At 36.8% G+C, this 13,162-nt stretch overlaps 1 protein-coding gene across 5 annotated transcripts in view; it reads left to right on the top strand.

Annotated features, from left to right (window-relative positions):
- Positions 1-13,162, top strand: part of PLD1 (phospholipase D1) — a 191,977-nt gene that overhangs the window by 98,054 nt on the left and 80,761 nt on the right. For all 5 annotated transcript variants that reach the window (XM_034998945.1, XM_034998928.1, XM_034998938.1 and 2 more), the window contains exon 12: positions 9,837-9,918. In XM_034998945.1, coding sequence (XP_034854836.1) covers positions 9,837-9,918 — 82 coding nt within the window. The remainder of the gene's footprint in view (positions 1-9,836; positions 9,919-13,162) is intronic.

The following is a 13,162-nucleotide window of genomic DNA, read 5'->3' as shown; positions in this document are numbered from 1 at the left end:
GAGATTGACCCCCTGAGTCAGGCTCTGCACTGGGCATGGAGCCTGCTTAAGATTCTTTCTCTCTTCCTCTCTCTCTGCCCTGCCCCCACCCTCTCCCTCTCTTAAAAAAAAAAAAGTTCCCTTTCCTTCTAAAAAAAACAAAAAACAAAGAGTCTGTTTCTTGGTTTGTCTCTCTTTTTTTTTTCTCTTGCTCATCTGTTTTGTTTTTCAGATTCAACATATGGGTGTGATCATATGTTAGTTGGCTTTCTCTGACTGACTTATTTCACTTAGCATTATATTCTCTAGCTCCATCCATGTTGTTGCAAATGGCAAGATTTCTTTCTTGTTTTATGGCTAAATAATATACACACAAACAAACACCACTTCTTCTTTATCCATTTATCTATCAATGGACACTTGGGCTGCTTCCATAATTTATCTATTGTAAATAATGCTGTTATAAACATAGGGGTGCATGTATTCCTTTGGATTAGTATTTTTGTATTCTTTGGGTAGTACCCAGTAGTGCGATTACTAGATTGTAGGGTAGTTCTATTTTTAACTTTTTGAGAAACTACCATACTGTTTCCCACAGTAGCTATACCAATTTGCTATGCCCACCAACAGGTTTCTGTTTCTCCACATCCTTGCCAACACTTGTTATCTCTTGTGTTTTTGATTTTAGCCATTCTGACCATTGTGAGGTAATATCTCATTATAGTTTTGATTTGCATTTCCCTGATGATAAATGATGTTGAGCATCTTTTCATGTGTCTGTTGGTCATTTGTATTTCTTCTTTGGAGAAATGTCTGTTCATGTCTTCTGCCCATTTTTTAATTGGATTAATTCAATTCAATTTAATTAAATTGCTCAAATACTGTTTTTCTTATAAACTTTCTACAGGATGCTTTTTAAAAAAATTCTTCATTGCCTCTTGACTGTGTTATGGAATTTCAGGGAAATAGTTCTGTGTATTTTTATAGCTTAATTTGTACTAAAGGGAGGGCAGGTGGTCACATGCAGATCATGTGGGATTTTAACATGCCATTTAGTGAGTTTTCTGATGTTGACTATCCCTTTGATGCTGAAGGTAATGGATCTGTTGAAAGAAGTGATCGTAGATTTGGATTACTGCTCTCTACATCTTACAGTTTTTCTGTGTTATCTTCCCAAATAATGTGAAATCTCGTGACTCTAGGATTAAATACCAAAATATTCCTTTGAACCTTAGAAAAAGTCTGGTTTTACTGGCAGATTTTTCCTTAATTCTGTCTCGGTATATTCATTATTTACATTAATAGCCAACTCTAATAAATTCTCGATCTTAATAGGTACATGTAATTAGAACAACTGTTACACCTACTGCATCTGTTTCTGGAATGAGTCCTGGATTAGATGCATCAGTCTGAAATACAAACATATGCCTTCCTGCAGGGCCTCAGTGGGGAGCAAAATGGGCTTCCACTCCCAGAATGGACTCAGAAACTTTAACTGCAGCTCCACCTGCTGGTGTGGATTAAGACCAGTTGCCTTTTAGTTATAAGCCCCAATAGTTTATTTTTGTTTTTATTTCCCTTGCCTCAGGAGACCCATCTAGAAAAATGTTGCTAGGGCCAATGTTAAAGAAATTACTGCCTGTGTTCTCTTCTAGGATTTTTATGGTTTCGGGTCTCACATTTAGTTCTTTAATCCATTTTGAGTTTATTTTGGTATAAGAAAGTGGTCCAGTTTCATTCTTTTGCATGCAGCTGTCCAGTTTTCCCAACACCATTTGTTGAAGAGACTGTCTTTTTCCCATTGCATATTCTTTTCTGCTTTGTCAAATATTAATTGACCATAAAATTGTGGGTTTATTTCTGTGTCGTCTTCTACTCTGTTCTCTTGATCTATGTGTCTATTTCTGTGCCAGTACCATACTGTTTTGATTACTATAGCTTTATGACTTGAAGTTGGGAATTGTGATAACCTCTAGTTTTGTTTTCCTTTTTTGGTGTTGCTTTGGCTATTGGGGTCTTCTGTGGTTCCATACAAATTTTAGGATTGTTTGCTCTAGCCCTGTGGAAAATGCTGATGGTATTTTGATACAATTACATTAAATATTTGGGTAGTACAGACTTTTTTCTTTTAATTTTTTTATTCTTATGTTAATCCCCATACATTACATCATTAGTTTTCGATGTAGTGTTCCACGATTCATTGTTTGTGCATAACACCCAGTGCTCCATGCAGAATGTGCCCTCCTCAATACCCATCACCAGGCTAACCCATCCTCCCACCCCTCTCCCCTCTAGAACCCTCAGTTTGTTTTTCAGAGTCCATAGTCTCTCATGGGTAGTACAGACTTTTTAACAATATTTGTTCTTCCAGTCCATGAGCATGGTATGTATTTCCATTTCTTTGCGTCGTCTTGAATTTCTTTTATCAGTGTTTTATAGTTTTTGGAGTACAAGTCTTTCACCTCTTTGTTTAAGTTTATTCCTAGGTATTTTATTATTTTTGGTGCAATTGTAAATGGAATTGTTTTCTTAATTTCTCTTTCTACTGCTTCATTATTAGTGTATAGAAATGCACCAGACTTCTATACATTGATTTTGTATCCTGTGACTTTACTGAATTCATTTATTCATTCTAGTAGTTTTTTAATGGAGTCTTTAGGGTTTTCTATATATATATAGTATCTTGTCATCAGCAAGTAGTGAATGTTTTACATCTTCCTTACTGATTTGTATGCCTTTTATTTCATTTTCTTGTCTGATTGCTTTGGCTAGGAGTTCCAGTATATATTGAATAAAAGTAGTGAGAGTAGACATCTTTATGTTGTTCCTGATCTTAGAGGAAAAGCTCTCAGTTTTTTGCCATTGAGTGTGATGTTAGTTGTGGATTTTTCATAGATGGCCTTTATTATGTTGAGGTGTGTTCCATCTAAACCTACTTTGTTGACAGTTTTTATCATGAATGGATGCTGAATCTTGTCAGATGCTTTCCTGCATCTATTGAGATGATCATATGGTTTTTATCCTTTCTCTTGTTAATGTGTTATATAATTATGATTGATTGCAAATATTGAACCACCCTTGCATCCTTGGAATAAGTCCCACTTGATTATGGTCAATGATTTTTTGTAATATATTGTTAGCTTTGGTTTGTTAGTATTTTGTTGAGGATTTTTGCATCTGTGTTCATCAGGGATATTGGCTTGTAGTTCTCTTTTTTAGTGGTGTCTTTTGTCTGGTTTTGGTATCAGGGTAATGCTGGCCTCATAGAATATATTTGGAAGCTTTCCTTCCTCTTCTATTTTTGGGAATAGTTTGAAGAGAATAGGTATTAACTCATTTTTAACCAACTGAGCCACCCAGGCGCCCAACTCATTTTTAAATGTTGGTAAAATTTACCTGTGAATCCATCTGGTCCTGGACATTCATTTCTTAGTAGTTTTTTGATTACCAATTCAAACTGGTGCTCTAGTATTGGGATTGATCCCTTTATTGTTATGTAATGCCCTTCTTTGTTTCTTATTATAGTTTTTGTTTTAACGTCTATTTTGTCTAATATAAGGATTGCTACCCTGGCTTTTTTTTTTTTTTTTCCATTTCCGTTTGCATGGTGAATGTTTTTTCATCCCTTGGCAGTGGTCTAATTCTTAGTTCAGTTCTCAAACTTTAGTATAATGTTTAGGATGTAATTCATGCAAGGGCAGCTTGGGAGTGAGCTAGAAGTTCATAAACAACTTTATAGGGTTGCTTTCCTGAGCTCTGCTTTCTCCGTGATCTCTCCACTACTTTTGGGTTTCCTGTAATTTTTTTTTTTTTCAGTCCTCTATTTAGAAAGGTGGGGCTTTATTTTCCCTGCTCTGCTATGTGCTTTCTGTAATGATACTTGTGTCCAGAGCCAAGCAATGGATATTTACATTGTCCTCTTGGAACCACAGCTCTTCTAGTTGGAGAGGAAAGTTCCAATCCTTCAGTGTTTCTGGTGCCTGTGAGCCCCTTGCTGCCACCCCATCACTACCAGAAGATCCCATTCTTTCTCCTCAAGCCCGAAGCAGAGGACTTCTACCTGAGTTCTCTCTACCTGTGCCAATGCCCGTTGCTGAGTTCTCCCTTCAGGCTGATGAATCAGATGGGAAAAAAATGGTAAAGTCCCCATTTGTTAGATGGTACATGAAACTCTGTTCTTCCTGAATTCATGAACACTGTATATCTCTCCATTTATTTAAATCTTACTTAATTTTTTCAGCAACGTTTTGTACTTTCAACATACAGTAGTCCCCCTTTATGTGTGGTTTTGCTTTCTGCAATGTCAGTTAGCTGAGGTCAACCACAGTCTGGAAGCAGATGATCCTCCTTCTGACCTGTTGTCAGAGGGTGAGTAGTAGTCTGCCTAAAGCTGCATCACAATGCCTACAGCATTCACCTCACTTTATCTTATCATGTAGGCATTTTCTCATCTCCCATCATTACAAGAAGAAGGGTGACTATAGTACAATAAGATATTTTGGGAGATAGAGACCACATTCACATAAAATAAATTACAGTTTTATTTATAATTTTATTTATTTTATTTTTTATTAGTTTTATTACAATTATTATTATAACTGCTCTATTTTATTAGTATTGTTGTTAATCTCCTACTGTCCCTAATTTGTAAATTAAACTTCATTGGAATGTGTGTATGGGAGAAAATATAGGATATATAGGATAGGCATACAAGGTTTGGTTCTATCTGCAGTTTCAGGAATCCATGGGGGTCTTGGAATACATGCCCCATGAATAGGGAGGTGCTAAATCTACAGGTCTTGCCTACATTTTGTTATTTATCACCAAGTAATTCATAGTTTTTAATGTTACTATAAATGGTATTTTTTAGAATTTATGTTCCCGTTTTTCACTTCTGGTGTATAGAAATACAACTGATTTTTTATATTGATCTTACCTACTGCAACTTTGCTTAGTTCACTTATTAGTGCTACTAGCTTTATTGCAGATGCCTTAGAGTTTTCTCCATAGATGATTGTGTGATGTGTGAATAATGACAGTTTTACTTTTCCCTTCCTAATTTGTATACCTTCTATTTTATGTTATTGCCTTATTGCTTTGGCTGGGACCATCAGCAAAGTGCTGAACAGCAGTAATGAGAATGGACGTCTATGCCTTGTTCTCAGTTTGGGAGAAATCAGCATTCAGTTCATTGTATTATGCTTTAGTTAGATTTCTTATAGGTGCCTTTTATTATTTTGAGGAAATTAGTTTCTACCTATATCTATAATTTGAGAGCTTTTGTTATGAATGGTATTGAATTTTGTCAAAACTTTTTCTGCATTTATTGAATTGATCATTTTTTTCTGTTAATGTGGTGAATTGTATTGATGATTTTCAACTTCTAAAGCAGCCTTGCATTCTTAGGATAACCTCACTTTGTCATGATCTAGTATCCTTTGTATAAGTTGTGTTTTTTTAAATTCTGAATTCAATTTTTAATAGACATAGGACTAAAGTTTCGATTTCTTTTTACTTCTGTCTTAGTAACTCATTTCTTTCAAGGAAATTGTCCATTTTATCTAAATTACCATATTCTTATAAGATTATTTATAATATTTCTTTATTATCTATTTAATATCATTTTAATGTCTGCAGGCCCTGTAGTGATTTTGTCTGTCATTCATTTTTTTATATCAATAACTTGTGCTTTTCCTTTTCTTTTTTGACTAAGTTAACAAAATTTTTATTTTTTTATCTCCCAATCCTTGTGTATATGCATACATTTATTTTAAAAGCCTGATATATAATAGCATATATGAAATTACATATTTCTCTATCTGAGAATATATTATCTATTTTCAATGGCCATGTGTTTGTTTAGTCACCTTTTTTACAACCAAACATTTTATGATGTATGATTGCCATACAAAAAGGGCTGTACATATTTAATATATACAACTTTATGAGTTTGGAGATAAGCATCCACCTGTGAAACCATCACCATAATCAGTGCCATAAACATATCCATCACCTCCGAAAGTTTCCTCCCATCTTCTTTATTTATTTTTAGTTTTTGTAATAAGAACACTTACGATCTACCATCTTAGCAAATGTTTAAGTATGCAATATAGCATTGTTAACTATGGGCACTATGCTGTACAGTGGATCTCTAGGACTTATTATCTTACGTAACTGAAACTTTGTACCCTTTGACCAAGATGTTTCCTCCTCTTCCCAGGCCCTGGTAACCACCACTTATGAATATCAGTCTTTTATCTTTTTAATGCATTATCCTCAAAATTGAGGACCTCTTGAGAGCTATTTTAAGATCCTCCAAAATACCTAATAGAATGCTCTGCATACAGGGTACCACGGTGCTTGTAGATTAAATAAAGGATGATAAAGACTTAATTGTGGAGTATAGATGCAACCCTTGTTGGTGGGAATATACATTGGTGCAGCCACCATGGAGAACAGAATGGAGGTTTCTCAAAACATTAAAAATAAAATTACCATATGATCCAGCAATCCCACTTCTGAACATGTAACCAAAGGAACTGAAATCAAGATCTTGAAGAAATGTATGCATTGTCGTTTTTATTACAGCATTATTCAAAATAGCCAAGACACGGAAGCAACCTAAATGTCCATCGAGGGATGATGGATAAAGAAAGTGTTGTATTTACATTCAGTGGAATATTGTTCAGCCTTAATAAAGAAGGAAACCTGCCATTTGCAATAACATGGATGAACCTGGAGCACATTATGCTAAGTGAAATAAGCGAGACACGGAAGAACAAATACTACATGATTCCATTTACATGAGGAATCTAAAATTGTGAAACTCCCTTTTTTCTTTTTTTAATCCAGCTAGAAGTTTGTCAGTTTTATTAATCTTTTCAAAAAGTTAGCTTTTGGTTTCACTGAGGTTTTTTTTAAGATTTTATTTATTTATTTGTTTGTTTGAAAGAGAGAATGAGTGAGAGAGAGAGAGAGCACAGGAGCCAGGGTACAGGGAGAGAGAAAGAAGCAGGCTCTCCGCTGAGCAGGGACTCAACTCGGGGCTCAGTCCCAGGACCCCGGGATCATGACCTGAGCCAAAGGCAGATGTTTAACCGCCTGAGCCACCCAGTTGTCCAGTTTCATTGAGTTTTCCATGTTGTTTTTCTGTTTTAGATTGCATTGAGTTCTATTCTTACCTATTTATTCTCTTCCTTCTTACTTCAGGTTTAATTTATTTTCTTTTCTTATTCTTTTTTTTTAATTTTAATTTTTTATTTTTTTAGTAATCCCTACACCCAATATGGGTCTGGAACTCATGACCCTGAGATCAAGAATCACATGCTCTTCCAAATGAGCCAGCCAGACGTCCCTCTCTTTTCTTACTCTTAAGATGGAAGTTCTGATTACTGGTTGTAAACTTGGTCTTTCTGATAGAAGCATTGGAAGCTATAAAATCTTCTAAGAGGAACATTTATGTAGAAGTACATGTTCACATCTCTGAAATCAGGATTTATCTTACACGCAAGTTCATCTCACAGCTATATTTGTCATGCTTTTTTCTTTCTCAGTGATAAAAATAGTAATGATACATCTCACAATTATTAGTTTCCTAGATTCAATGAAATGTGGTTATTATACAATTCTTTTGAACTTTGCTTATCTAATAGTTGCTGAGTGAAGATCCTGACATAATGATGCTTGTGAGTCATAACTCAAGTAGTTACTTTCTCCTTGCCAGTGAGACCATTGTTTATACTTTGTTTAAAGAATGAATTTTGGTCTTTTTTCTTTTTATGCATTATCCTCAAAACTGAGGGTTCCTCAAGAGCTATCTTAAGATACTCCAAACTATCTAATAGAATGTTCTGCACACAGTGTACAAAGTGCTTGTAGATTAAATAAAGGATAAAGACTTAATTGCAGAGTAGAGCATTAAAATTAGTGGCCCCCAAAGGAAAGATCTCAGAGTTTACAATTAATGTGTACATCAAAAAGTTACAAGGGGCACCTGGGTAGCTCAGTCAGTTGAGCATCTGACTGTTGATTTTGGCTCAGGTCATGATCTCAGGTTTGTGAGATCAAGCCCCACGTGGGGCTCTGCACTCAGCAGGGAGTCTGCTTGAAGATTCTTTCCCTCTCCTGTCGCCCCTTCCCCTGCTACAGCTCTCTCTCTCTGTCATAAACAAATAAATACATCTTTAAAAAAAATTGCAAGTATCTGTATGTTATTGGGTATCTCTTACCTTCAGTGAACAAGCAGTACACAGCAAAGCACTTTTCTACCTAAAACAGACCTCTTTTTAATTCATTTTAGATCTTTTGCTATCAGTTGCTGCATTTTTGTTTCTTTGTTTAGATATAGATTACCTTTGTGTTCCTTTCATACTTTAAATTAAATATGCAAGTATTTATACTACATAAACCCCACTATTTGTTTTCTTATTTATGTTATCCAGTGTGTGTTTCCTTTAGGTACTTTATCTTTGGGGTTTTATTTTTCTTTAACTGAATGAAATAGAGCATAAAAAGATTTTTAAAATTTCTTTAGCTCCTTAAAACCCTGTTGGTTTCACATGCTTCAAGGACTCCCTGGCAGTATTCCAGTCTAGAATTCTACAAGGCTTTAATCCTTATACAGTCTACTCCTGCTCCTCTAAGTCTGGCATTTCTCCAGATAAGGTTTTCTTGTCTTTTTTTTTTTTTTTTAAGATTTATTTATTTTAGAGAGAGAGAGAGAGCACAGGAAGGAGGGGAAGAGGGAGAGACAGAGAATCTAAAACAGACTCCCCGCTGAGTGCAGAGCCTGAGGCAGGGCTGGATCTCATGACCCTGAGATCATGACCTGAGCTAAAATCAAGAGTCGGACACTTTAACCAACTCAGCCACCCAGGAACCCGAAAGTTTTCTTTATTTTTCGTTTTTCTGTTTTTCCTCATTAGAGGGGAATTACATCACATACAGATTTAACTCAGATGCTGACTTTAGAGCTCAACCCCAAGGGAAAAAATGACTGTACTCTTAGCTGCCTATGGCACTAAAGAGAAGAGCCCAGGGATCCATTCTTACATTGGAAAAATTTCATCTATCAGCAAACCTGCCTTCCTCCCGGCTCAGAAAGCCCCAGGACACTGTTTGCTGGTGTAAGAAGTCAGGGTTTTTGTTTATCAATTAGAATACTCTTGGCTTGGATTAACAGAATGCTCAACCAAGTGTGGCTTAAAGAGTGAGGATTTATTTGTCTCATTTAATATGAAATCCACAGTTAGGCAGTTGGTGAAATGGTCTAGTGATTTTAGGGTTCTGGTCTTCCCCTTAGAATTTCAATATGGCTATCCCTTTCTAATCATCATATCCCCATGCAACATCTGTCCTACAGCCACTTTTCCTGTTGTGTGTGTGTGTGTGTGTAAGACAGAGATCAAAGAAGAAAAACTTTCCCATTAACCCCATGTGTGCCTTCTCATATGTCTTATTGTCCAAGATTGGGCACATGGTGCTCTAGGTGCACAGGAGGCTGGGAAAAAAGTCTAGAATATTCACAGGGTAGAGTGGGAATTGGGTTTAGGTTCTAACTGAAGAAAGAAGCTGGAGAGTGGCTGTTGGCTGGGCAATCAATAGTATCTGCATATGGTATATATTTGCATGTGAGAGAAGGAGAGAAAGCCAGACTGATTTTTTTTCTTTTTTTTCCCTGGCTCGGGGCTCTTGTTCCCAAGTGAAGTTGTATGTGAACTCATAGCAGAACTTTGAATGACCCACCACACTCGAGGTGGATGATGGCATTTGGGCTAAATTTGCCTTTGTTTCCTATGACACAATCAGAACTTTCTATTTTGTTTTAGTTTCTTAAAATCTCGGTTTTGTGGTTTCAGGTTGAGTCCAGAAATCTTCCTGAAACGCCCAGTGGTTGAAGGAAATCGTTGGAGGTTGGACTGCATTCTCAAACGAAAAGCAGTACGTATTCCAAACATAAGCTGATATATTTTTTTGAATGTTTATTTTCTCTGAAATGTCTTTTCTTTTTCAAAGCCCTTCATGTATAAGTACAACATTTTTCTTTAGAGTTTGACCAAAGTCGAATACTTGTTTTCAAGTTTATTGGGTTCCGGGTTTTTTTCCTGTTACTTTCGACTACCTAAATATTTTAGCCTAATTCACAGCATGGATTATATTAGGAACTCTAATTTCTGATTTTTAATCAGTTATGGGCAGTTAATTTTGTAGGCAAAAAAATGTAACAAGATTTTATTATTGAATAATAAAGGATGAAATGAAATGTAGCATTTTATTCTATTCATTATTCTGCCATTTGAGCAAAAGATAAAGTCATGAGGAGAATGAGTTCAATCAGATGGGGTCAAGCTAATGTAGAACAGTATCAAAGAGGAAGGACATTAAGAACTGGTTGTTGCTTTGGTTCCAGTTTTGGGACAGTTCATGGTAAAATGGGAAATTGTTTCCTCTCCAGTTGACCCTGTAGATTCTGGGTGTATTCTTTTTGGTATAAAAAATATTTAGCAAGTATATTCTGTTTTGTTTTTCCCTACACACATATCTCCCTTCTTTCAATGTGTTTTCTCCATGCCTTTACTTTAAGATTTCTGAAGATGTCCATAGATACAGTAGGACCTCACTGCTAATATTGATGGAGAAAGAAGCTGATAAGCTTTATTTCAGACATGTGTACTGCCAGACAGCATCATTTCCGTAGCTAGTCTAATGCATTGCTTCAACAGAATTCCGTTCATAGAATTGGAAATTCTGGTCCTGAAAAGCATTATTTGTATATTCCTTAAATAATTTAGCATACAGTTACTGAGTGTCTCCTATGAGCAAAGTACTACACTAATTACTAGAGATGCCGTATGTGTGAAGAACATTCCATTCCTGCCCATGGAGGGCTTGCTAAAGGACTTGGTTCAGTCCTATCTTTATCAAACTTCTTTCTATATATTGAATGAGATAACTTTCTCCATGTTTCTCTCTGTAAAATGGCGTCTTTCCCATCTGTCCTCAAGATTCCATTTTAGTTAAGTTGTTCCAGTCTTGCCTAGCAATTGTCAACCATACTAGCAAATCCTCTTTCCATGGTACCTATCCAACACTTCACTGCTGTAGGTTTCAGTCAACATGTATTTATTGAGTGCCTACTATGTGCAGGGCCCTTGGCTTTTCATATGGGATGTACATAAATAAAAGACATGATTCCTGACCTCAAAGGGCTTAAAACTCATCTACACAAGAGTCAACTGGGTACAGAGGCAGTGCCAAGATTCAAAGGCAGGAAGGAGACCATTGGGTAGCCCTAGTGGGGAAGCCCCTTGCAATATGAGGATTTTAGGGCATTTAGAATGGGCGTAAAAGTTTGAAATGAAAGAAGAGGTTTCTAGGTGTAGAATATGTGGTGAGGAAACATTCTGGAGGCAGGGATTCTGAAGGCATTGTCAGTGACAGTAGAGTGACAAGGTTGATTATAGCTGAGTGTTAGCTTAAGTAGGATGGGGGGATCACACTGGAAAGGGAGTTGCAGCCAGACATGGGGGCTTGTGAGCCATATCAGTGGTTTAGACTTTATAGAAGAAAGTGGGGAACTACTGGGGAACAGAGCCTGGTGGAGGAGGGATGATCTGATCAAGATGATGTGTGAAGAAGGTGAATCTGGCAGGGGGAGGAAGTGGGGAGAACTCAGGCTCAAGGAGCTAAAATCTAGTGGACTTGAGTGCGAGGTCCCTACGGGACATCTGAGTAAACTCCAGAAGGCTAGTAAATGCCCGAGCAGGGCTCAGGGAGTAGATCCTGCAGGCCTGGCATTCCATGTCACGTTAGCTCTCCTGTGTTTGCTTTCCCCCTAGGCTACTGGCCATTTGACTTTTCTATCACTAATATGGATTTTCTTTGCTTTTATGGCCCATGAACCCTGGTGAGGTCCTAGGTGAACACCAAGGTCAAGTAAATATTATTGCACAAAAATGGTGCTTCCTTTCAATTTCATCTGCTTCATGAAACTAGAAAGTTTTAAATTGTATATAATGATTTAAAAAATTTCCTAAGGAAATACTAATACTATTAAATATTCATTTCCTATGGTTCATTTGGCAGAATTGCTCTTCTTTAATCTAGCTACACCATATTATTTTGGTCATAAATTTTTACCTCCCAGATCATTGTAAATTGACATTTCTCTATCATATAAATACTGTTTCACGTAAATAATTTAGTTTCTGAAACCCACTACCTTCACAAAGTACTGGCTTGAACATAAGATTTATTTTTACAGGGGCACCTGGGTGGCTCAGTCATTAAGCGTCTGCCTTCGGCTCAGGTCATGATCCTGGGGTCCTGGGATCGAGCACCGCATCGGGCTCTCTGCTCGGCGGGAAGCCTGCTTCACCCTCTTCCATTCCCCCCTGCTTGTGTTCCCTCTCTCGCTGTCTCTCTCTCTGTCAAAATAAATAAATAAAATCTTTAAAAAAAAAAAGATTTATTTTTACATTAATGGGTCCCAGAGGTCCACAAGGTCCATAAAGACTTTTTCCCTCTATCTCATTGTGTAGATTTGGGGGGAGGAATCTAGTGTCTTTGCCTCATAGCCAAGATGTGGGCAAACATCTCTTATAATGGCAGTTTTTAGGGAAGAAATACAATATTTTATTTCTCTGGTGATAGCCAAGTTGATATTTTTCCTATTTCTTTGGCCTTTTGTTAAGCAGTGTTATCATTTAAAATAGTATAAGGCAACCTTGTCCTACAGACTGATTACAACTCAAGTCAGCATCCCAGGGTTTCCCATAGGTCTTCATTTACTGCCCCTGCCCTGAGAGCTAAGTTGTATCATAGTTATGGCAACTATATTCCTGTATCCAGTGTGTATATTTCAACCTTAGAAACCTATGATATTGCTGATGGGACCTGCACCAAAAGAATCTTCAAGTGCAGCAACCTGGAGACTTACAGAAAAGGATTTAGGTCCTCAGGTGGGATTTTGTTGTCAGGCAATTTCTCTCTGTCCTAGACCACAAGACACGAAGACACGTTCTAGAGTTGCAATCAGTGATCATTAGGAGGGAAAGATGTTCAGGTTTGTCAAATGAGACAAATAATCACGTCTTCACCCAGAAAAATCAAACAGGATCTTATCAAAGCAGTGGGCTAGAGGGGCATGTCTGGGAAGGAAAAAATGTGTCTTCAACCTTGAGAA

Source organism: Mirounga leonina, unplaced genomic scaffold (assembly GCF_011800145.1).
Source record: "Mirounga leonina isolate KUSES-001 unplaced genomic scaffold, KU_Mleo_1.0 Mir_115, whole genome shotgun sequence".
Taxonomy (NCBI): Eukaryota; Metazoa; Chordata; class Mammalia; order Carnivora; family Phocidae; genus Mirounga; species Mirounga leonina.
This window is presented reverse-complemented; position numbering and strand designations above follow the sequence as displayed.